Source organism: Gopherus evgoodei, chromosome 6, assembly GCF_007399415.2.
Source record: "Gopherus evgoodei ecotype Sinaloan lineage chromosome 6, rGopEvg1_v1.p, whole genome shotgun sequence".
NCBI lineage: Eukaryota > Metazoa > Chordata > Testudines > Testudinidae > Gopherus > Gopherus evgoodei.
The window spans coordinates 90,177,170-90,201,214 of NC_044327.1; the positions used below are offsets into that span (position 1 = coordinate 90,177,170).

Consider the following 24,045-nt stretch of genomic DNA (forward strand, 5'->3'; position numbering starts at 1 on the left):
GCTCCAAAACGTCTGTTAGTCTATAAGGTGCCACAGGATTCTTTGCTGCTTTTACAGATTTTGTATGTGAATCACCCACTGATAAATACAGTGTAATTGCATATTATAGTTACCAGTGATGATTGTAATATCGGTAAAACTAATGTGATTCATTTGCTAATTGCAGCGCTTGTAATTCGGTGTTTACAGCACTAGACCATTGTCATGAAGCTATAGAAATAACCAGTGAAGATCATGTTATTCAGGTATGGAAAATCTATCATTTATTAGAATATATGGTTGGTAAGGAGGAAAAACTGTCTCCTTTATTCCTTATGCTTGTCTGTATTTTCATGTTTTGATTTCATTGCCTCTTGGAAAGCTTTAATAAATGAAAGCAAATATGATGATCTACTTGTTTCTTTGCATATTACTGTTTACTGTATATGTAAGGTCTTTCCTTTATTGAGCTATGAGAAATATGATTTAAAAACTAATAAATAAAAGCTAATAAATTCTAATAAAGAAATACATTTACAGTATAGTACATAACAGAGTACATAGCATACAGTATATAATGTATAGTACATAGTACAGTAAGATGGCCTTGACAGGCTAGTATTTATATAATTTTTATTGTTCTTTTGTCTCTCTCATCTCCCTAATTTGAGAACTTTTTTGTAATTTTTGCCACTTCTGTGATACTTGGCATCAAAAGCATGAGAATGGACACCCCACTACATGAGAGTGCAGTTATGGCTTCATACAGACTATCTCTCACTGATGTGCAGGATGAATAGAAAGGCCATTTCCTCCCACTATTTCTCTCTTTCGCTGTCTTTCTTCATGATTCCTTCATGCTTGTTATTCCTGTTAGCATGGCTAACGGTGCAAATCAAAATGGGACACTTTGTAATATGATGTAATACAAATTCCAGAAAATGGACAATATTTACAGCAGTTGTGCAATACATAATTTGATCAGTAGCATCAGAATTCAAATTGCTGTTTTCACAGGACATGCTGTAGGCCTTCAGCTACCGATCCATTAACACTGAGCAAATATGGCAATAGTTGAGGATATTCTTTGGAATGAAAATCATGTCTTTGCTTTCGCAGTACAGTACTTGCCAGCCTTTTTACTTGTTTGATGCAAACTTTTGTGAGTAAGTTTGATTGTTTAAGATTCTTGTGTCTTTAATACCCACAGACACTTATTTGTAGGGTTTAAAAAAATCATTGTTAATAGATAATTGGCAGAGAAAATGACTAAATTATTTGCTATGAATAACTCACCCAGCTCTAATTCTGGCATATTGAATAATAAGATATGTTGGTTTTGTTTTGTTTTTTAATTAAAGAACTTTGGACAAATTCTGCATTAATTTGCAGTCCCTTGTCTTATTTCTGCTTCTTCACCTGTTACACATGAATTAGGGCCCATTCAAAACCCTATTGACTTCAGCAGGAGCAAGGTCAGGCCCATCAGCAAGTTCCTTGGTTTCGTAAGAGGAATAGTCTGGGCTATACTATGTGCATTCTTACAGCAAAGATGTATTAGTATAATGTAGAGTAGGGCATTTTACTTGGTATCACAGAACCTTTTTATATTTAGGTTTGAGTACAGCTTTTCTCTAAATACTTTTCTTTTTCGAATGCTGGACTAAAATTTAAGGACCTCTATTTTGACAGTATGTTAACCCAGCCTTTGAACGGATGATGGGCTATCACAAGGGAGAGCTTATGGGAAAGGAGCTTACTGAGCTACCAAGAAGTGATAAAAACCGTGCAGACCTTTTAGACACTATCAATATGTGTATCAAAAAAGGAAAGGTAGGTAAATAATGATAAAATTACACAAAATATTCTATTTCTATGCTGCCATGTTCTTCTGGACTGAAAATGTGACATGTCCTAGTTCTTCTGATAAATCATGTATGTGGGGCCAGAACTTCGTCCCTGCTCTAAAAGGAACTGGCAAACCTGAGAATCTAGTCCTCTGGGGAATCCTCTGGTGGCACAGCGCCACTGCTTCAATGACACCCACCTCAGAATCCCTGTGCTCTGATGATGCCCAGCTACCCTGATTGCCCTGTGGGCAGCCAGCACAAAGTGGAGCAGCCTAGAGGCGTCTCTACTTTATGCCAGGGGCTGGACTGCTAGTCTACTTCCCCAAGATTGGGAGGCAAAGGGATAATAAATGTGGCTTAATGGTGCCTTTTGACCTTCTCTCCCTGCTCCAGGCCGCACCAAACACAGCACAGGGACAGCCCAGGATCTGGGATTAATCTTTAGTGTACCATTTAAAGTTCTTGTCTGTCTGGCTGTCTGGCCATGAAAATGGCATTTCCTACTAGATCATTCCCAGTGTGCCATATTCCAATAGAGAGCTCATCTACAGATGCCAAAAGTGACTTCTGTTGTTCAGTTTTGGGCTATCCAGAGGCAACCAGCAAAGCTGACAGACCTTGTGGATTTCTTATTGTGGAGACATCACTTTTTGACCCAACCTGCACACATTGAAGTCGATAGGTGTTGTGTTTTTCACTTAAATGGGAGAGATTCAGATCCACCCTAACCATTCATACACAGACCCACCCCCAAACACTAGCCTGTGACTTCCAGAGTCTGCTCCTAGAGATACCAGAGAGCAGTACTTGGTGGAGCCCTTAACAGCCAATTATCTGCAGGGAGGATGAGGATAAAAAGCAGGATTGGGAAGGGTCAGGATTTCCTAATGAGTGAGCCTGTCTCACCATTCTGGACTGGTAAAGGGAGTATGGGATCAGCATAGCAGGGACTTAGGGAGGCAGACCAGACAGCTTTTGAGAACAGAAGTAGCTGGCAAATCTGACTGCTTTCAATACTGCCAACCTCAGATAATCAAAAACCATGAGACTAGCTTAAAAAAACATGAGATTTTTAAAATAGTAATTGTTTGTGGTGGGGAGGGTATTTTTCCTTGTGTTTTTTAAGCCTTTTTGGTCACATTTTCCAGACCTTCTCTACAACCATGAAGGATAGAAGCTTTTAAATTAAAGCTGAGATTCTCATGTAATCACATGACCCTATCTTTAAGAAAAACAGAAGACCTCATGAGATTTTTGATATATCATGAGAGTTAGCAACACTGCTGGCCTGTTGACTTTTCTTCATTGGGCTGAAGTGGGGTTATGATGAATAAGGGAAATAATTCTTTGTTTAAAAGTTTAAATCCGCCTTATCCCTGAGATATTGTTACTGTCTGTGCATGTGTGAAATCTGGACCCTGTGGTCACTCTTTTTAGGTAGAGGGATCTTAAAAATAATGAGGCTCCTGAGGGTGGAAAGTGAAGGGAATTTCAAAGTGCAATCACTTTTTTAAAATGTTCCTACTGATATTAGTTATTTAAAAAAGATTGTGTTACATTGTTTTCTGGAGACTTATTGTGTTAAATTTAAGAGCATAATTCAATCATTAGTATGAAACAGAGGGATTTTCATCCTGCTTTAAATTCCATCTAGAGCTAGTTGAAAAAAATGAACTTTTCCAACAGGAAAAGGGACACGCACCCCCCCCAAGTGTCACGAAAAATTCATTCTGGTTTTGTTTTTGTTTGTTTACCCAGTATAGAGCTGGCTGAAAAACCTTCCAGTTTTGAAAGGTGTTTAGCTTTTAGTTTGGTTTTTTCTTTCTTTTTTTACGGGCGGGGTGGGGAGGCAGGGGGGTGTTTGGAGTCCTTTTTTTTCATTACACATATTTTTTGCTTTTTTGCTTTTTGATTTTTATCTTCTTGTGACCTTAAGTATGGAGCTGTTAGGGCATATCCATAATGTAATTTGGTCTGTAAAATATGCAGCAAAGCATGTCACTAACAAATTCTGCTCCTTCCGTGTGCTGGTCTGAAAGGCTCTAGGTACATACAGTGGAAACAGGATAGAGGTGGAGCAGGATGCTGCCTGGTGGAGGTCAGTAGAGGGAAACACAGTAGGTACATCTAGGAGAAAAGCTAGGAATTATATATAACTCCTTTTCAAAAGAAATGCATGGCTAACGTTCACACCACAATTATTTCTGTAAAATATGTGTCAAACATGGTGCTCTGAAAGGTTCTCCACTGATTATGATTTAAAAAATAATCATGGGTATATTATAGGCTGTCAAGCAATCAAAAAAATTAAACGCACTGTTAAACAATAATAGAATACCATTTATTTAAATATTTTGGATGTTTTCTACATTTTCAAATATAATGATTTCAATTACAACACAGAATGCAAAGTGTACAGTGCTCACTTTATATTTATTTTTGATTACAAGTATTTGCACTGTAAAAAAAACAAAAGAAATAGTATTTTTCAATTCACCTAATGAGTACTGTGGTGCAATCTCTTTATCATGAAAGTTAAACTTACAAATGTAGAATTATGTACAAAAAAAACCTGCATTCAAAAACAAAACAATGTAAAACTTGAGATCCTGCAAGTCCACTCAGTCCTACTTCTTGTTCAGCCAATTGCTAAGACAAACAAGTTTGTTTACATTTACAGGAGATAATGCTGCCCACTTCTTATTTAAAATGTAACCAGAAAGTGGGAATAGCCATTTGCATGGCACCGTTGTAGCTGGCGTCACAAAATATTTACATGCCAGATGCGCTAAAGATTTATATGTCCCTTCTTGCTTCAACCACAATTCCAGGGGACATGCATCCATGCTAGTGGCTGGTTCTGCTCGATAGCAGTCCAAAGCAGTGCAGACTGATGCATGTTCATTTTCATTATCTGAGTCAGATACCACCAGCAGAAGGCTGATTTTCTTTTTTGGTGGTTTGGGTTCTGTAGTTTCCATGTCAGAGTGTTGCTTTTCTAAGACTTTTGAAAGTATGCTCCACATTTCGTCCCTCTGAGATTTTGGAAGGCACTTCATATTCTTAAACTTTGGGTCAAGTACTGTAGCTATTTGTAGAAATCTCACATTGATACCTTCTTTGCATTTTGTCAAATCTGCACTTAAAGTGTTCTTAAAATGAATACATGTCCTGCATCCGAGACTGCTATAACATGAAACATACAGCAGAATGCAGATAAAAACAGAGCAGGGGACATACAATTCTCCCCCAACAAGGTCAGTCTCAAATTCAATTAATGCATTATTTTTTTAACCAGCATCATCAGCATGGAAGCACGTCCTCTGGAACGGTGGCCGAAGCATGAAGGGGCATATCTGGCATGTAAATACCTTGCAATACCGGCTACAAAAGTGCCATGCAAATGCCTGTTCTCACTTTCTGGTGACATTGTAAATAACAGGAGGACAGCATTATCTCTTGTAAATGCAAACAAACCTGTTTGTCTTAGCGATTGAATGAACAAGAAGAAGGACTGAGTGGACTTGTAGGTTCTAAAGTTTTACATTTGTTTTGTTTTTGAGTGCATTATGTAACAACAAAAAAATCTACATTTGTAAGCTGCAATTTCACGACAAAGATTGCAAGATAGTGCTTGTATGAGATTAACTGAAAAATACTATTTTATCATTTTTAAAGTGCAAATATTTGTAATAAGAATAATATACACTTTGATTTCAATTACAACACAGAATATAATACACATGAAAATGTAGAAAAACATCCAAAAATATTTAATACATTTCAATTGGTATTCTACTGTTTAACTGTGTGATTAAAACTGTGATTAATTACGATAAATTTTGTTGAGTTAATTGCATGAGTTAACTGCGATTAATCGACAACTCTAGTATATTATTTTAATTAAATGTGACCTGGAATATCCTTGAAAGCTGTTTTCATTACATTGATTTAGGAATGGCAAGGGGTTTACTATGCAAGAAGAAAATCAGGAGACAGTATCCAACAACATGTGAGGATAACACCTGTGATTGGTCAGGGAGGGTAAGTTACCCAAAAGGTACACTTTATTTTGTGTAGTGTGTTAACCAAACTATTTTATATCCCCAGCGAGCTTGGTATGGAAACCCCAATGTGCTCAGTAACAGAGTGACATAGATAAATGTACAGTAAGCTATTGCTTATTCTTTGTGTTCTGCCTAGGGAATTAATAACAAATTATCAAAGCTGAACAACGAAGGGTGAAATTCTGTGATGTACATCCATTGCAGCCCCACTGAAGTCCATGCAATTGCTCGTTGTGTATGTCAGCGCAGATTGTGGCCCAAAGTATTGCATGAAGGGGGAGAGGGAAGAGAAGAAATAGCAATTATATTGAAGTGTAACAGTGTGACCAATACCAAAAACTGCAAAATGTGTCAAATGTGTCAAAAATCCAATATTTAGGTCAACGCTACATGAAAAGAATAAAAACAACTTTTAAAATTACCTTCTCCAAAATCCACAGGCTGTGAACAATTCATGGGGATCAATAGTCTGAGTAAAGGCTTCCTATTCCTCTTATCATGCATGCACATGCTTGCATGTACTCACAATTGCAGCGTATTATGCACAGGGTCAAATTCTTCCTTCAGATGTGCATATGTACCTACCACAGGAGTTAATGACATGAGTATCCAAGGGCAGAACTTCGCTATGAAATATAACGAATGCTCTTCACCTGGTAATATGTTTATGCTTTTGGTTTTCATATATGGTCAGTAAGGTCTCCGCTTTAGATAGCGGGGCCAATAGTGTGGTAATTGAATCATGTCGGTTTGCTTCTGTCTTAACCATTCAATTGAATGAAAATCAATTATTTTTGTTGTTAGGAAAATTAGACATTTTGTGTCCATCAAGAAGCTGTGTTGTACCAATGAAAACAATAAACAGGTATTGTATTTCCTTTGTAATGTGTAATATGTCTGTGTTATCAGGCCTTTTCATTAACCTTTTTGCCACTTTTCTCTTTACAACTGGTATATTAGACAACTTCTAAAACAAAAAGATAAAGTAAGATACTCTTAAAAATGTTGAAGACAGTGTACCTTTATTTGAACAAGCAAGACTTGTGTTTACTTCAAGAACAGCTTTTTCTAGTCAGCCATGCTTGTTTTGTATTACATAGGGCCACACTCTGCCGTGGCTGGTACAGTGAATGGGAACAGAGCTCTGTGCTCTCCTGAAGCATGAATCTAGCCGTCCAGAGCATGATTTCATGGTTCAGGCCTTGGGGATGCATTCTAGAGTTCTCCTTGCTGCCCCTTTGAATTAGAGCTGTGTGCCCCAGCTGAAGACCTCAGCACACACAGTAACAAGCTAGGGAGCTAGATCCTTCTCTTACCTGCAGCCTGGGTGGGGAGAATGTACTGACAGGTAAACAAGGCCTTCTTCTAGGCCTAAGCTATACTTGGAAAATGAACAATGTCAGAAAATATTCTAACTATAACCCATCTGAACTAGCACAGTGTTTAAATATGTTTTTGGTCTTAATGTGGACAAGACAGTAGTGCGGAAAAGCCAGTCCTGGTTAACTCTACAGGATATTATTACAATGTGCTTCACCCATATTAATACACTATTGCACAACTTCTGCCCTTGGATGAAGTAAATGAAATAAAGGCATGTTCTAGAGGGAAGACTTTGCCCTATCAGTTACAATTAAGCCCTCTGGACAAAATCCTACCTGCTTCCATGGTGCTAAAAGAGAGGGGTGAATGATGATAGGCTAGAGAAGTGTAATTTTCAGTCAGGTGTGCCTGATGGTTTTTCTGTATATTGCACACTGACCAATAATAAGCAGTGTGTACACCCCTGATCTTGCTAATGCAGAAATAAGCAGGAAAAAGTTGAAGCCATGTGTATAAAGTGGCATTAAAGGACATAAATTAAAAACAAAACCGCACAGGATTTTGTTGGTGCATTTTTGTTTTTCTATAGTCTTCAGTCTCTGTTCATTGACCTGATCAACACAAGTCAGTTAAAATATGCAGAAAAGTGTGCATATAAAACCATCTTGCATATAAAACCTTGGATCTAAAACTGAATTAACATTGAATATATTCTAGGCAGAGTTGGCAGCAGCATCTATTATGAAGGTTTTGATTTCTGATATTTGAATAATTATTTGTAAACAAAGGCCACCTCAGCCTTCAAGCTAATTAGCATGGGCAGACCCTTTGCATCTCCCTTGACATGTTACTTCTAGGGACTCTACAAGGCTGATGGGGTCTGCCTTTGAGGATCAAGGCCCAACGGAAACCATGGCCCTACGAAAAAAACAAGCTAAGGCCATTATGTTCAAGTGAAGTTAGATAAAGCTTGCTTTGGTCAATAGAAAATTCTTTTCTTACAAAATTGTTGTTAATGAGCTAGTCTTTTGAATTCACAACGAAGAACCTCTCTTGTTTGTACGAGGAAATTAGGCACTGTTCAATACTGAAGGAAATTTCAAAAGATGTTTTTATTTAGATTACAGGCTCATTGGGGCTGGGAATGTGTCCTTAGGTAGGGCCACAAATTCAACCGCCCTTTGTAAAAATAGACTATTTTGTAGTAAGTTGAGAGGAATGATTTTGTTCAATGGGTTCAGACATTGCAGCTTTGCACCCTCTGGTGGCAAAGATAGGTTCAAACAAAGGGAAGACAAGATCCAGGGTACACTGCTGAATTTTTGTGCCAACTTCTGTGTTTGTTCAGCATTAGTATGGTAGACTGGAAATTCATTTGTAGCCTCAGGAAAATTAAAATTGAATCTTTTATTGAATTAAATGGAAGTAAAAAAATAAAATTATTACAATGTCCCCTGTGTTGTCTTATTAAATTAAAATATTTTTTCTGCCCCATCACTTTTAATTTTCAATATGGTGCAGGATTTTCTATTGAAAATACATCAGTATGTTGTAAAAGTAGTCAAGAGGAAAGCTGAAGGCTGGATGTGGAGCAGTTTGAGGGTTTGGCATCTAGGGAAGTATGACGAGGCAGTTTTGGGATTGTGGCTTTAGAATTTTAGGAGGTGTTTCTGTCAAACTGATCAAGAGTGAAATAGTTAACAAAAGGCTTGTATACTTTAGGGATTTTTGGCACCAGTCAGCAATCCCTAGGTAGATGGGCTGCAGTGGTGTAAAGTGACTCTTACACCCACTTTACACTTTGGGAATCCTTAATGTTGACAAGCCTAATGTTGACATTTAAATTGTTTAGTTTTGAACTAACACCCCATTGAACTAACACCCCATTGAGATACATGGGGCCATGTATCCCAGAGCTAGTTTTCACACTATTGTGCAGATTCAGGAAGACAGCACTGCTTGTTTATTTCGTTCAGTGTTTGAGAGCGTCTTTGATATGTGATTAATACAGTATTCAAGTTCACAAAATAAGATACTGCTCACTGTGCAGATATTCCCTGTCTGCCCATGTGTTGCCTGGTTCTCCAGAAGCTTCACTATATCCATGGTCTCTGCTAAGCTCCTTAGGCTTGGCTCCTTTTTTATTGGGATCCAAACACTGGTCACAATTGGCATCAAAACAAGACCTCACTCACAGAAAATTGTGCAGACCTGTGACCCACCCTCTCCTTTTTCACATGAGGAATGAAACAGTTAACAGTATTGACATTTTAAATTATCAGTGGGCACATGAATAAATGCTGAGATTGATAGATTTTAAAGCTAGACAGTACATTGTGATCTTCTGGTCTGACCTCCTGTATAACAGAGGGCATAAAACTTTGCTGAATTAATTCCTGTTTGAACTAGGACATATCTTTTAGAAAAACATCCAGTCTTGACTTAAATATTTCCAATGATGGAAAATCTACCCCGACCCTGGTAAGTAGTTCTAATAATGAACTACCCTCTCTGAATGGGGCAGTTCATTTTTCTTAGCGCTGTTTTCTCGGTTCTTAAGTCAGACTCGTTTCTGCAGTGGTTACTCTAGGTGCACATTTTTTAGATTTCTTCATAACCGTAACAGCTAGAGACTTATATTTGTTAAAATGAAAGCTGAGATTATGGAAAACAAAATATCAGCACTTCTCTAAAGCTAGCTAAGGCTTATAGTCACATACTGGTTGTTTCCAAATCCTGAATATACTGCACCTAGTACAACTGGTGGCAAGGGGGCATGTTCAGTTAGCTTACAGGCATGAGAGCAAGTACTTGGAGAAAGCTCATGCTGCTACCTTTTGAAACAGCAGTAACATGCACGGTGTAATGTGGTGCCTCCAAGCTTCACTGAGCTGTCTTGTCCTATGCAGACATCATGGCTCTGCAAATCTCCACTTATCTTTTAGTGCTGTGCTCCCCACCAGCGTGCCTCATTTTGGTAGGTTTTTGTCTGATGATGAGGTACCTAGATTAACCTGCATTCTTCTTTCTTGTTGAGCTGTACAATAGCACACAGAATGACAGACTGGGGGATTATGGATATGTTAATAAAATTTGGGCCAGAACAGTGACCCAACATCAAAAATAAATTGCTGGACTTCAATTCCTGTAATCCAATTATGGTCATAAAAGGCAATTTGTTCCTAAAAGCAAGATCAGCAATTGACTGGGCTGGATTTTGCTGTCAGTTCGAGTCTGCAGTAACTCCACTGAAGTTGTCATAAGTCTATAATGTATGAATCCATCTATAGTTCAAGCATAGTTTATGGTCTTGATGTCAAATGGTTTTTATTGCTGAGAGTCACAGATGAAACGAAGGCCTTTAATTATGGAATATATGAGTCATGGCATTTAGTCGCATTATTACAAGGATGGTGTTCTGCGTAGTAGCTTGGATGGCTAGCCCCACTCACAGCTTGCACCACTATTTATGCTCTGTTTTGTGCACACTAGCTCCAGTCAGAGCTAGAGCAGGTATGTCGCCTCATGCTGGAATTTACACCTTGTGACATGTCTGGGGTACCCATGTTCTGACTTACCTCACTAACACCCGCCCTTGGTGTGAAGCTATCTTGTCTGTGCCTACTGTGGTTCAACTCCCTGAAACCACCAGCCTCTGGCAGCACAAGCACTGACTTCCATGTCTCCGCAGACCTCCCCCTCTCTGTGCAGGCTAGTGATAGGCACACACCAGACCCCGAATTCTTGGAGTGGTCCCTGCTGTATGCAGCTTCTGTCACTGGACACGCAGAAATTACCAGGTAAGATGTCCCTGAAGGAATAGTGCACACACAGCTTGACTGGTACCACCCAGGATCAGATCATTTATAACATCATAACTCAAATATATTTATAGTGAAACAATCATAAGTTTATTATCAAGCATTAAGTTTTAAGAGATAGTGAGTAAGGACAATGAGTGGAAACAAAAATGGTTACTGATATAACATAAAACACAATCCTAAGTCTACTCTTATCAGTGCTTTTCTTTCCTATTTAATAAAGTAGAAGATTTCCCCCTAAGGGTTAAACATTTGCTTGATAGAGCTGCAGTTTGTCAGTCTTGAAAACAGGACACCAGGCAACCCCAGCCCATTGTGAAATAATACAATGCTTAATTTATATGTCAGTTGCTAGATGGACAAACACTCCTGGTCTGAGTGAAAACCTGTCTCTGCTGGTGACTCATACCTTGATACAGACACTCAGAATATATTTTCAGTACATATACACAGCCCCTTAAATATCATCCCTATATACATCACACAATATTATTAACCAGCATGATCCTGGCTTTCGTTTAAGATCTTACACAAAACTCTCTATGGGTAAATACTATGAAAGCAATATGTTAGCTGTAGTTATTTTGTCAGGCCTGTTAGGAGTTGCTGTTACATGACAGTGAAACCCTTGCCAGCTGGGATTCAGGAGTTCTGAGGGTCACACGCCTCCAGCTCCAAGTGAAAATATATCATAAAACTGCTTGGATTTAACACTTCGGACTTTACACAGACACACATAGCTCCTTACATTCTCATGCATTGTCCGCTTTTTTTTTTTAAATGTGAAAATAAATTAAATTTGTTTTTTGCCATTTGTTACATTTCATCAGGGATGTCATTGTAGATAGGTTTCTACATGGTAATCTCTAAAGTATGTATTAGTATACCAGACTTGTCACATAGAAAAAATATGTGAAGGATTTGTGCATAGAAAACTTTATTTCTGGGTACAAGATTATAGTAAAGACTATAGCATAGTAAAGACTTGTGAAAGAGAATTCATTACTGGTGCTTAAATACAGGCTTAATACATGCTTTGTTGGACTGGGGCCTTGTAGTATCCAGTCTGAGGTTTGCACACCTGCAAATTCCCACCTGCCTCTCCCCTAGCAACCAATTGGCTCAACATTACATGTGGAATCTCCCTTCTTCTTTCAGGCCAGCTGGGGTGATTCTTGCCTGCAGGGGGAGGAATGGCTGAGGGAAGGGGGAATGTATTCAGAACTAGTACGTATCTTTTACTTGGGCACTGACAGGAATAGTGGGTGGAGGCTTTCTATTAAACTGGGTGTCCCCCGCAGTTGTGCGTTAAAGACAGAAGAGATGGTTAAGGGGTGACTTGATCACAATATATACATTTTTGTATGAGGAAACAAATTTTATAATTGAAGAGTCTTCTCCTTTGCAGACAAAAGTGTAACATAATCCTCTGGCTGGGAGTTGAAACTGGACAAATTCAAACTAGAAATAAGGTGCACGTTTTTAACAGTGAGGGTAATTAATCAGTGGAACAAGTAACCAAGAGTTGTGGTGGAGTCTTCATCACTAGACACTTTAAAATCAAGATTGGATGTTTTTCTGAACGCTAGTTCAAATAGGAATGAATTCATCCAAGTCATCTGGCCTGTGTTATGCAGGTGATCAGATTAGATTATCACAATGCTCACCTTTGTCCATATAGTCTAGGAATTTGATTCCCTAAGGATTCAAACTATTCCCCAGAGAACTTTCAGTTTGAGCCCACAGCAGCTGTTTTTGCACACACTGTAGCAGTGGGATGTGTGCAGTAAACATCACCTCGACATTGCCATGAAGCTTGTTGAAACACCTTGAATTTTTTTTAGCCCCCCCCCCAAAAAAGCCTCCCCACCCCAGCAGAAATTTTTGTGAAAAACATTTGATAGTTGTTAAATATCTCACATGCTTTCACTGATACAACATTTGACGTGGCATCATTTCACACCATACTTTGCCATGGCATATTGCTTTAGGCCATAACAAAGATCTAACCCAGCAAAACAGTCTTTGATCAAAGGATATCCTGTTTAGACTATTGTAACCCTTTCTGGCATTATTCATGCTGAATAACCACTGTGAAATAGTTGGCTCCTTGTAGCTGTTTCTGCCACTTATTCTCCGCCCCTTCTTTTCAGCATGGTGGATGTGAACGATTAAGCAGGCTCTAGCCCTCATTTTGGGCCCAGTGCTGCCACCTGCACTCACAGAGAGCCATACCTTACTACATAAGTAGTCCTTTTGATGGGACTGCTCACAGAGGACTATGAGGCATGCCCTATTGAGCACAGGTGACGGTGCAGGCTACTCCTATAATGGTGTAAGCTATGCCATGCCCTTGCAGTACATTTTGTGGGCATAAGGCATGGGAATGGCTTCTACTGCACCCCTCTGGGGATGTAAAAGTGACAGGTTTGACATTACAACCCAGAGGGGCCTACAGCGATCCTAGAAGTTCTTGGAAAACTCTGCCTTCGCTTGCATTGTGAAGCCTTGAGCAGCCCTGTCTCCTCAGAGTGACTGCGGATGCTCTAGCACTGACCTTAGGCTCGCCTCTCTCATCCCAAAAGGATACTGAGGGTTAGCAGTCCATTTGTGTCCTGTGTGAACTGCCACATTCCTTGATTGAATGTAGCTGGCAGAGCAAACTGCTGCAGCTGTGTGTGTGGACGACACAGGTTTAAAACACTTGTGATGTACACGCTACTAGCCTCTGCTGACCTAGGGAATGTGGACAGTGTCTATTTGCATACCCCATTGCTTTCTTTGGTGACTCCTCCTTCATTTGTATATTGCAGCATGCTATGTCAGACAGACAGTATGCAGGCTGCTCAGGGCTAGGTGCAGTCCCACATGATTCCCTGTAACTGAGGTAGCAAGGCAGGTGACTTACCAACTCACTACCATAAATTTCATGCTCCTGCAGAACCTAACACATGGGCATAGGGTGGATGAGGAGTGTGATCAGAGTAGGGTACTAATCACCATGAGCCAAGGTGGCAAAACTGAGCTCCTTGTTAAAGCTCTGTGAATAACTGATTTCATTAGTAATATTTGTTTATTTTCTTTGGTTTGCTGGCTGAACCAAAAAAGTGGTGCTGAGTGAATTTGTTTTGGGTCAAACAAGATGTTTTGGTTTTGAGTTTAATCTTTTAAAAATGACAGTAAAATTCAAAATTAATAGTAGTTTCTAATCGAAACATCAAAATGTTTCATTCTGAAAACATTGAAATGTTTTGATGCTTTAAAAAAAATTTGGAGTGGGGGTTTGGGTGGGTTGCCAAAAATTTTGGTGAATTCACACAATGTTTGTTACCCTGAATCTGTATTTTTGGGCAAAAAATGTTTTGGATGGACCACTTCACCCAGCTCTTCTTCTAGTGTGACGAGTAAAATACAATGTCCACTATTATTTTAGCAAGGGGCTTCAGCAAACTTTCCCCTTTAGTGTTTGGTTAGCGACATATAAATAAGGGGGTGCATGCCTGTAGAGAGGAGGGTTGTGGGGCTGAGCGATCTGTTCACTTGTTATCCCACTTCAACAAAAATACTTTCTAAAAACCATAACTAGAGAATGAGGCAGCATGATGTGGCAATTAAATTCTGTTACGTCTATCCTGCCTGAGAAGTGTATACTTTATTCCTGGAAACATACAGAGCATGTTGATAATATAGAGTAGTGTTCAATTTGAAATCTAGTGTTTATGTTGAAAACTTAGTAAGGGAGTGATAATATTTTGCCCTAGAGAAATATTTTAAATACAGAGTGGAGCAATCTGGTGCGCTCCAGCAGCAAAAAAAGAAAAAAAGGCCTTAGTAATCTTAGGATCAACGAGGATGATTAAACATTATCCAGGAACATGCAGCAAATTTCATCAGAATCAGGTAATTTCCCCACCCAAAGGATTTTTCACAAGGCCAGTGCATCACTGGTCCTTGAAAATGGACTTGCAAAATTGGTTTATACAGTACCAGGAAAGCAGTTTTTAAATTACAGTAGAGTAGTCAAAAGTACCTAATTTTTTTTTACTTTTTATTGAGGGAAGTCCCTATTTTAGAGTGACTGACTTAGGAAAATACAATTAAAAATGAATGTCTGTTCCCTTACAGTTACAGACATCAAACAGAAAAGCACTCATAATGCATAAAAGCACAACAGTATCTGTAATTTCCTATGCCGTGTGCTTGTTGCTTCTGACATTGTTGCTCGCTCCTCTTAGAATGCAATTATATCTATAGAATCTTTTTAAAAGAATTTTTGCCAATAATTGAACAGACAATGCTTGTTAAGGATCATATTGAATGTAACCCTTTTAAATGTTTTCTTTTTTACATATTTTACTTTTGATACTACTTCAGCTCTACAAGATTCATCGTGATGAGAAGTATGCAGGAGACAATTCACAGGCAGGTTAGAATATGATCATTTATCTATATATGCTTCTTCATTTTAAAAACAAAATGAGGCCAGATTCTTTGCTAGTATAAATCAGTGTAGCTCCCATTCTGTTCAGTCCAGTGGTGTTACCCCATCAGAGGGGATGGCCCATGACTGACTGAGGCCAACTGGCAATGTACTGCTAAACAATGTGTATCACTTATAAACAAGTTTTGAGTAATAGTCCCTACTTTTATATTACCTTTATTTTATGGCATAGAGCACTTAGCCGGTGCTCAGAGTTAAAATACAACAGTTGTAGTTGTATTTAATAGAGGGTCAGATCTTTAACTGGTATAAATTGGCATAGATCCACTGCCTGAACTGAAGGGTGCTATACTGATTTATGCCAATGGAGGATTTGGCCTAATGCCTTCCAAGTAGGGTGACAAGATGTCCCGATTTTATAGGGGCAGTCCTGATTATGGGGTCTTTTTCTTATATAGGCTCCTATTATCCGCCACTCCCGTCCCGATTTTTCACATTTGCTGTCTGGTTACCATACTTCCAAGTTAAGACCATTAAAGGGCTGTAAGAAAAGCAAATGGGTCACTAAAACTTCTCTATGTATGGCTGACTCTCTAAAGAGCCAGTTCTGGTGTGTTCTTGGTGTTGAGAATGATATGTTGAATACAGGACTGAAAGTTGGGGATTCCTGCTTTCTAATTCCTAATCTGACATTGGTTCCTTTGCTGCGTTTCTTAGGTTTACTACCCCATATCATGTTGTTTGGTTACAAGACAAATTGTATTAATTTTAACTGTTTTTCAACTTTCCTGTACATCATTTAAGGACAGTTAAAATTTAATAGTGAATGAAATGTAAAATGCATTCATTATGCAGTTACTTGTAATTTCCATGTAAGTAAGTTACATACATAAAAGATTGTTACAAGGAAGAGGGAGAAGAATCGTTCTTGTTAACCTCTGAGGATAGGGCAAGAAGCAGTGGGCTTAAATTACAGCAAGGGTGGTTTCGGGTGGACATTGGGAAAAACTTCCTAACTGTCAGGGTGGTAAACACTAGAGTAAATTGCCTCGGGAGGTTGTGGAATCTCTATTGTTGGAGATTTTCAAGAGCAGGTAAGATAGGGATGTTCTAGATAATAGTTAGTTCTGCCTTGAGTGATGGGGACTGGACTAGAAGACCTCTTGAGGTCTCTTCCAGTCCTAAGATTCTGATTCTGTACATATAGTCTCCTTGCAGAAAGTTATCATGTTCAAGTTCTCAGCCAAAAGTTTGTCCCAGAAGTTATTCAATGTATCCTAGTATTCAGGGGAAGCTGAGACATTCACTTTTTCAGAAAACATGCACTGTTAGGTAATAAAAGTACTTTATCTGAGGAAGAAGGGGCACAAGATCAGTTTTTAGGGTTGTAAACATCTTTTATTGATCTAAATGATTTGCTGTTTTAAACAGATACAGCTTTCTTCCTTTTTCTGTTTGACTCTCTTAGGTTCTTATACTTCCCACATCATCAGAGTTTTTGGGTGTAGTAGCTAAACCTTTCCTGCCCCAAATCATGGTGGTGTGCTGCTGTGCACTGTTAAATAGCTCCTCTATTTCATTTAGATGGTCACTGTTTTCCAGTAGTGGTTGAAGTGATCCCTTACCTACCTTTTAAGGATGTCTATTAATATTTGTAAAACACTGAGATATTTATGGTGTAAGATAGTAATAATAGTAGTAAAACTGTGTGCAATTTCCTGTTCTTCTTCGAGTGATTGCTCATATCCATTCCAGTTAGGTGTACGCGCCGCGCGTGCACATTCGTCGGAAAACTTTTACCCTAGCAACTCAGTGGGCCGGCAGGTCGCCCCCTAGAGTGGCGCCACCATGGCGCTTGATATATACTCCTGCCGGCCCACCCGCTCCTCAGTTCCTTCTTACCGCCCGTGTCGGTCGTTGGAACAGTGGAGCGCGGCTTAGCTGACCTCCACTTCCCTAGGTACTCGTATTTCTCGTATATAGTTATGCAGTTATAACCTTTTTATATATATATTTGTATAGTTATATGTGTTTCTTTGCTAACATGATTAGTTTAGTTAGCGGGGTTCAGGAAGTAATCCCTTCCATGAGCCCAGTGCCGGAGCCCATGCATGGCTCACCGGATTTTAAAATGGGCCCGGCCTGCCAGAAGCCGCGGCCGAAGGGAGACCTACATGACTCCTGTTTGAAGTGCCTCAGGGAATCATGACAGCTAAGTGCCCCATTTGCAAGGCTTTTAAGCCGAGATCAAAGGCGCGGGACTTTCACTTACCCCTCCACCTTGGGCGCCGAGCGATGTTCAAGCGGCGGGCAGAAGCGCCTCCTCGGCACCGGACCCCGCCGGTACTACCAAGGCCTTTCGGCACCGGCCGTCGCCGGCACCGATGTCGACTCGGCACCGCTCCCTTCTTCCGAGGTCGAGAAAGCCTACGATTCCTGCTGGTGCCTGGCGGCTCCCCGGCACGCGCCGTGGTTGAGCCCCCTGCTCCCGCTGCTTCCGTGCCACCTGCATCGCAGCCAGAGAGCTCGCCTAAGTTGCATTACCCGGCACCGACACCTGCAGAGGCACCGATGACATCGGCACCGTCGATTCCAGTCCCCCAGGGCCACTGAATCCGGTGCCTGGCAGCTCCCCGGCTCGCGCCGTGGTAGAGCTTACTGCTCCTGCTGCTTCTGTGCCAACTGCACCACAGCTAGAGAGCTCTTCTAAGATGGTTCGCCCGGCACCGACGACGTCGGCACCGTCGATCCCGGTCCCACGAGGGCCGTAGAATCCGGTGCCTGACGGCTCCCCGGCACGCGCCGTGGTTGAGCTACTGCTCCTGCTGCTTCCGTGCCAGCGGCACCGCAGCCAGAGAGCTCGTCTAAGTCGGATCGCCCGGCGCCGACACCTGCTACGGCACCGATGACGTCGACACCGTCGATCCCGGTCCCACAAGGGCCGTAGAATCCGGTGCCTGACGGCTCCCCGGCACGCGCCGTGGTTGAGCTACTGCTCCTGCCGCTTCCGTGCCAGCGGCACCGCAGCCAGAGGGCTCGTATAAGTCGGATCGCCCGGCACCGACACCTGCTGCGGCACCGATGACGTCGGCACTGTCGATCCCGGTCCCACAAGGGCCGTAGAATCCGGTGCCTGACGGCTCCCCGGCACGCGCCGTGGTTGAGCTACTGCTCCTGCTGCTTCCGTGCCAGCGGCACCGCAGCCAGAGGGCTCGTATAAGTCGGATCGCCCGGCACCGACACCTGCTGCGGCACCGATGACGTCGGCACCGTCGATTCCGGTCCCACAAGGGCCGTAGAATCCGGTGCCTGACGGCTCCCCGGCACGCACCGTGGTTGAGCTACTGCTCCTGCTGCTTCCGTGCCAACAGCACCGCAGCCAGAGAGCTCGTCTAAGTCGGATCGCCCGGCACCGACACCTGCTGCGGCACCGATGACGTCGGCACCGTCGATCCCGGTCCCGCAAGGGCCGTAGAATCCGGTGCCTGACGGCTCCCCGGCACGCGCCGTGGTTGAGCTACTGCTCCGGCTGCTTCCGTGCCAACGGCACCGCAGCCAGAGGGCTAGTCTAAGTCGGATTGCCCGGCACCGACGCCTCTGAGGCACCGACAACGTCGGCACCGTCGATTCCAGTCCCACAAGGGCTATCGAATCCGGTGCCCGACGGCTCCCCGGCACGCGCCGTGGTTGAGCGTATTACTCCCGCTGCTTCCGTGCTGACGGCACCACAGCCAGACAGCTTATCTAACTCGGATCGCCCGGCACCGACACCTACCGAAGCTCTGATGACCTCGGTACCGTGGATCCCGGTCCCACGAGGGCCGTCGAATCCGGTGCCTGACAGCTCCCCAGTATGCACTGTGGTTGAGCCTGCTGTTCCCTTCACGCCGGAGACGTTACCAACGGCGAGGGCTCTCAGTGCCATGACAGAGTCAATGCTGCCTAACCCCGGCACCGCCGGTGCGGGTGATACAGTCTCTTCAGGTGACTGTCCTCTGTCAGCACAGCAGAGTGGCACCGTTCATGATCACGGTCCCGCAGACACTCCAAGTCCTGTCAGCACGCCGGACACCACTGGCAGTCCCGGTGCTGTTTCCTCGGTACTGGTCGCACTCGCTGCACCGGTCGGTATCCCGTTCGCCGACCCGCTATCGGCACCGTTCCGACTCCTGGCACCGGGGCAGGTACCTTGACTCCTGTAGCCTTTCTCCGAGCCGCGAAATCTCGGTCGACCTCCCGACACCGTTCTGGTTGCGGGTCTGGATCTCGTTCCAGGTACCGATACGCCTCCCGATGCCGGTCCCCGGTGCCGAGTTGGACAAGGTCCGAATGAGTCAGAGACTCTGCCTGTGCCTTCCTTTAGTACCTCCATGGCCGTCCGGACACGCATCCGTGTCATCCCATATGCGCAGATTTTATGCTCAGAACCACGATCCTGATATGATGGCCAGCGGGCGCCAGCCCCGAAGCAGAAAGAGGCTTGGCGAATAAACCTGCTTGGCCGCCAGGTGTACTCTGCAGGGACCCTGCAGCTCTGGGTAGCGAAGCAACAAGCCTTGCTTAGCTGCGATAATTATAGCACCTGGGTGAAGGAGTTTCTCCCTCAAAACTCCCACCTGGAGTTCGCTGCCGTCTTGGAGGACGGGGGAAAGAAGGTTCCCAGAGCGTCCCTCCAGGCCTCGTTGGACGCAGCAGACTCTGCGGCCAGCACTCTGGCCTTGGGTGTCGCCATGAGGTGCATTTCATGGCTTCAGGTTTTAAACCTCCGGCCGGAGCTGCAGTATGCCATTCAGGATTTACCCTTTGTTGGTAAAGGCATCTTTGCGGCAGAGATAGCCCCAGACTGCGAAGTCTGATGGACAATAGGGTCCTAATGCGTCTCAGCATGTATACGCCAGCGACCAAACGCAGGCCTTTCTGGCCCCAGCCGCCATACTCTGTGCCTAGCCAGAGGCAGAACTCTGGCAAAAGGCAAGGCCAAGGTGGTCGCAGACGAACGTCAGGACCCCTAAAGAGCCAAAGTCAAGGTCCCTCGCAATTACCACTGGGACCAAAGACGGACCTTCCAAGGTTCGCCTGAGGGCGGTGTACCAGTCGCAGGACGGGATCCCGATCCCGCTTTCTCCTGGCATGGCCCCAGTTACTTTCAGATCGCTGGGTCCTGCGCACGATGGAGCATAGGTACCACCTTTAATTTGCTCCAGCCCTGTCCCCCTTCAGCGGACGAAAGGGGTAAGGGGTTTTACTCCTGTTATGCCCTAGTCCCCCACTCGAACACAGGTCTCAGACCTTCCTGGTCCTGCACGGACTCAACCGGTTTAGGATAAGGTTGAAGTTCTGCATGGTATCCCTGGGAACCATTATTCCATCCTTGCCTCCTGGGGGCTACTATGCCGCCCTGGATATGAAGGACGCGTACTTTCGCAATGCCATCTTCCCTCCGCACGGGAGATGCCTCCGCCTTATAGCCAACGGTCAATACTCCCGGTTTACGGCCATAGTCGCCGCCTACCGTCGCTGATGTCGGATATGCGTTTTTCCGTATCTGGACGATTCGCTTATCCGAGGAGACTCTGAGACACAAACCACTCAGCGCGTGGGCATCGTCACGGTCTTATTCACAGGTCAAGGCCTGCTGTTTACTATAGAGCAATCCACTCTGGTTCCCACGCAGAGGTTGGGCTTCCTAGGGGCTATCCTGGTCTCCTACCTAGCCGGAGCCTGCTTATCACAACTGCGATTTTAGGCGATGGCAACAATCATCTGAGGTCTGAAGGCTTTCCCAACGACCTCAGCTCGTTCTTGTCTCAGTCTCCTGGGTCCATGGTTGCCCGCAAGTTTGTAACCAAACACGCCAAGCTCCGCCTCCGTCCTCTCCAAGTCCGGCCACCTCGGCGTACCGCTTGGACAGGGAGCCAATGGTCATGGTAGTCGCCGTTCTCTCGAACGCCTTAGGCTCCCTAGAGTGGTGGCTAACTCCCTCCTTGGTGTGGACAGGGATGCGGTTTCATCCGCCCCAGCCCTCACTGCCCCTGACGGCGGACGCCTCATCTCTCTGCTCGAGTGCTCATGGTCACCTCCGAGCTTAAGGCCTTTGGTCTTCTAGGAAGCTGGCATTCCTCATCAATGCCCCAAAAATGAGAGTAGTCCGCCTGGCATGCCAGGGGTTCCAGCGGCAGCTGCGAGGCCATTGTATCTCGGTGTTTACAGCCAACACAACGGCCAGGTGCTTCATAAGTATTCAGGGGGGACATAGTCCTCCCCCCTTTTTTGTCAGGAGGCCATCCATTCCCGGGTCTTTTGCATGGCCCACTCGATGGAGCTGGCGACGTCCTTTCTCCCAGGCGTTCGGAACGTCTTAACTCTTTGACTCAGCAGGTCTTTCCTGTCTTACGAGTGATCACTCTGCCCCATGTGAGGCGTCCCGCTTTCCGGAAGTGGAGATGTTTCCTCACACAGACCTGTTCGCTCACCGCGAGAGCAGGAAATGCCAGGTGTTCTGCTCCTTCCAAGGTCTCTCCTCGGAATCGATCTTGGACGCATTCCTGATGCCGTGGAAAGGCCAACTGCATTATGCCTTCCCACTGTTCCCACTGGTTCATTAGGTCCTGCTCAATCTCCGCAGGGGCAGAGTGCGCATCATCATGATCACTCCAGAATGGTCCAGGCAGCACTGACATACCACGTTGCTCGGCCTGTCAGCCCAGACCTCATCACTCAGGGCAACGACAGGCTTCGTCACTCGGACCTGCAGCCTCTTCGCCTCACGGTGGCTGCTGCGTACCTGAGTCGGGGTGACAGGCAGCCTTCCACCTGGTCAATGTACCGGGCCAGGTGGAAGCGTTTCCTTTACAGCTGCAATTCATTCGATCTTGCTCCTGCTGAGGTCTCAATCCCCTCTATGTGGCCTGCCTCTGGCCTTCAGCGGCAGGACCTGGCGGTATCAGCGCTGAGGATACACTCAGCAGCCATCTCTACCTTCCAGCAGGCTAAGATAGACGTTCAGTGTTCTCACGCTCTATGGGTTCGGGGTCCCTCAAGGGCTTGGAGCGCTTGCACCCTCGGGTGCGCTGCCCAGCCCCGACCTGGGACCTCAACCTAGTCTTGGCCAGACGGGTCTCTGAGGTCAGAGCTCTTACGGCGGTTCCGCCGTACACTAGGTTTCACAAAGACAAGGTGCAGTTATGACCGCACCCGGCTTTCCTCCCTAAGGTGGTTTTGGCCTTTCATGTTGCCCACAGCTCAACGCAATGGGCACAACCGTTGCACTCCTTGGACATCTGTGGAGTGCTCGCATTATATTGTGCTGACAGAACCATTTCCTAAGGTGCCCCAGCTCTGTCCCGGTAGCGGGCCAAAGGGAGGGCTTGCTTGTTTTCCTCTCAGAGGATCTCATCTGGGGTGATGGCGGACGTCCCCACTTGTTATGATTTGGCTCATTTTCCCCAAGCCACATCACCGTGCATTCTACCAGGGCTCAGGCTTCATCTGCCGCTTTGCTGGCTCGTGTTTCTAACCACGAGATCTGTCGCGAAGCTCCATTGGTCCTCAGTCCATACCTTTGCTTCGCAGTATGCCCTGGTTCAGCAGTCAAGAGAGGCTGTAGCCTCTGGCTCAGCAGTTTTATTCTGCCACATTTCACTCCGACCCCACCGCCTTTGTAAGGCTTGGGATTCACCTAACTGGAATGGATATGAGCAATCACTCGAAGAAGAAAAGACGGTTACTCACCTTTGTAACTGTTGTTCTTCGAGATGTGTTGCTCATATCCATTCCACACCCGCCCTCCTTCCCCACTGTCGGAGTAGCCGGCAAGAAGGAACTGAGGAGCGGGTGGGCCGGCAGGAGTATATATCAAGCGCCATGGTGGCGCCACTCTAGGGGGCGACCTGCCGGCCCACTGAGTTGCTAGGGTAAAAGTTTTCCAACGAATGTGCACGCGCGGCGCGTACACCTAACTGGAATGGATATGAGCAACACATCTCGAAGAACAACAGTTACAAAGGTGAGTAACCGTCTTTTCCTGTTACAATCACTGCCATAAAAAATGATTCATGTTGTGTTATGCTATTTGCTCCTAACACAATGTTCCTATAATAAATGGCATCCTTCTTTTCCACCTTTCCTTTACTGGCTATAGAATCTGGGAACGAGGGAAGATGGGAATGCCTGTGATTCAAATAGCAGAATGCTGAAATGCTCACGATGTTACTGTTTACTAGTATATTTTACAGCTTCTGTAATACATTTTGATTCCACCCTCTCAGAGTTCAGTGAGAACAGGAAGACACACTGAATGAAGTCATGTTGGTGATTATGGAGTGCAATGAAAATAGAAAATCTTGAAGTTGTCATGATTCATTGAAAATGTATCTAAAGTAGGAGACCTTCTAATCACCAAGTCATAAATAAATCTTCATCTCAGTGTTCAATAGAAGTTTTCTATTAAAGTTGTTGCCTTTTGTATAAAATCCTCTTTATGTACTGTATCTGCTCATGCAAACAAGACATTGATGGTTCGCTAAAGGCCAATGCTAGGCAGTCTTCCTCCACCAAAATTGTCA

At 44.0% G+C, this 24,045-nt stretch overlaps 1 protein-coding gene across 1 annotated transcript in view; it reads left to right on the forward strand.

The window, feature by feature from the left end:
* PDE8B (phosphodiesterase 8B) overlaps positions 1 to 24,045 on the forward strand; it is a 163,576-nt gene that overhangs the window by 107,889 nt on the left and 31,642 nt on the right. The window contains exons 7-11 of the mRNA XM_030566063.1: positions 167 to 245; positions 1,672 to 1,812; positions 5,785 to 5,873; positions 6,701 to 6,761; positions 15,415 to 15,466. Of these exons, the coding sequence (XP_030421923.1) occupies positions 167 to 245; positions 1,672 to 1,812; positions 5,785 to 5,873; positions 6,701 to 6,761; positions 15,415 to 15,466 (422 nt within the window). The remainder of the gene's footprint in view (positions 1 to 166; positions 246 to 1,671; positions 1,813 to 5,784; positions 5,874 to 6,700; positions 6,762 to 15,414; positions 15,467 to 24,045) is intronic.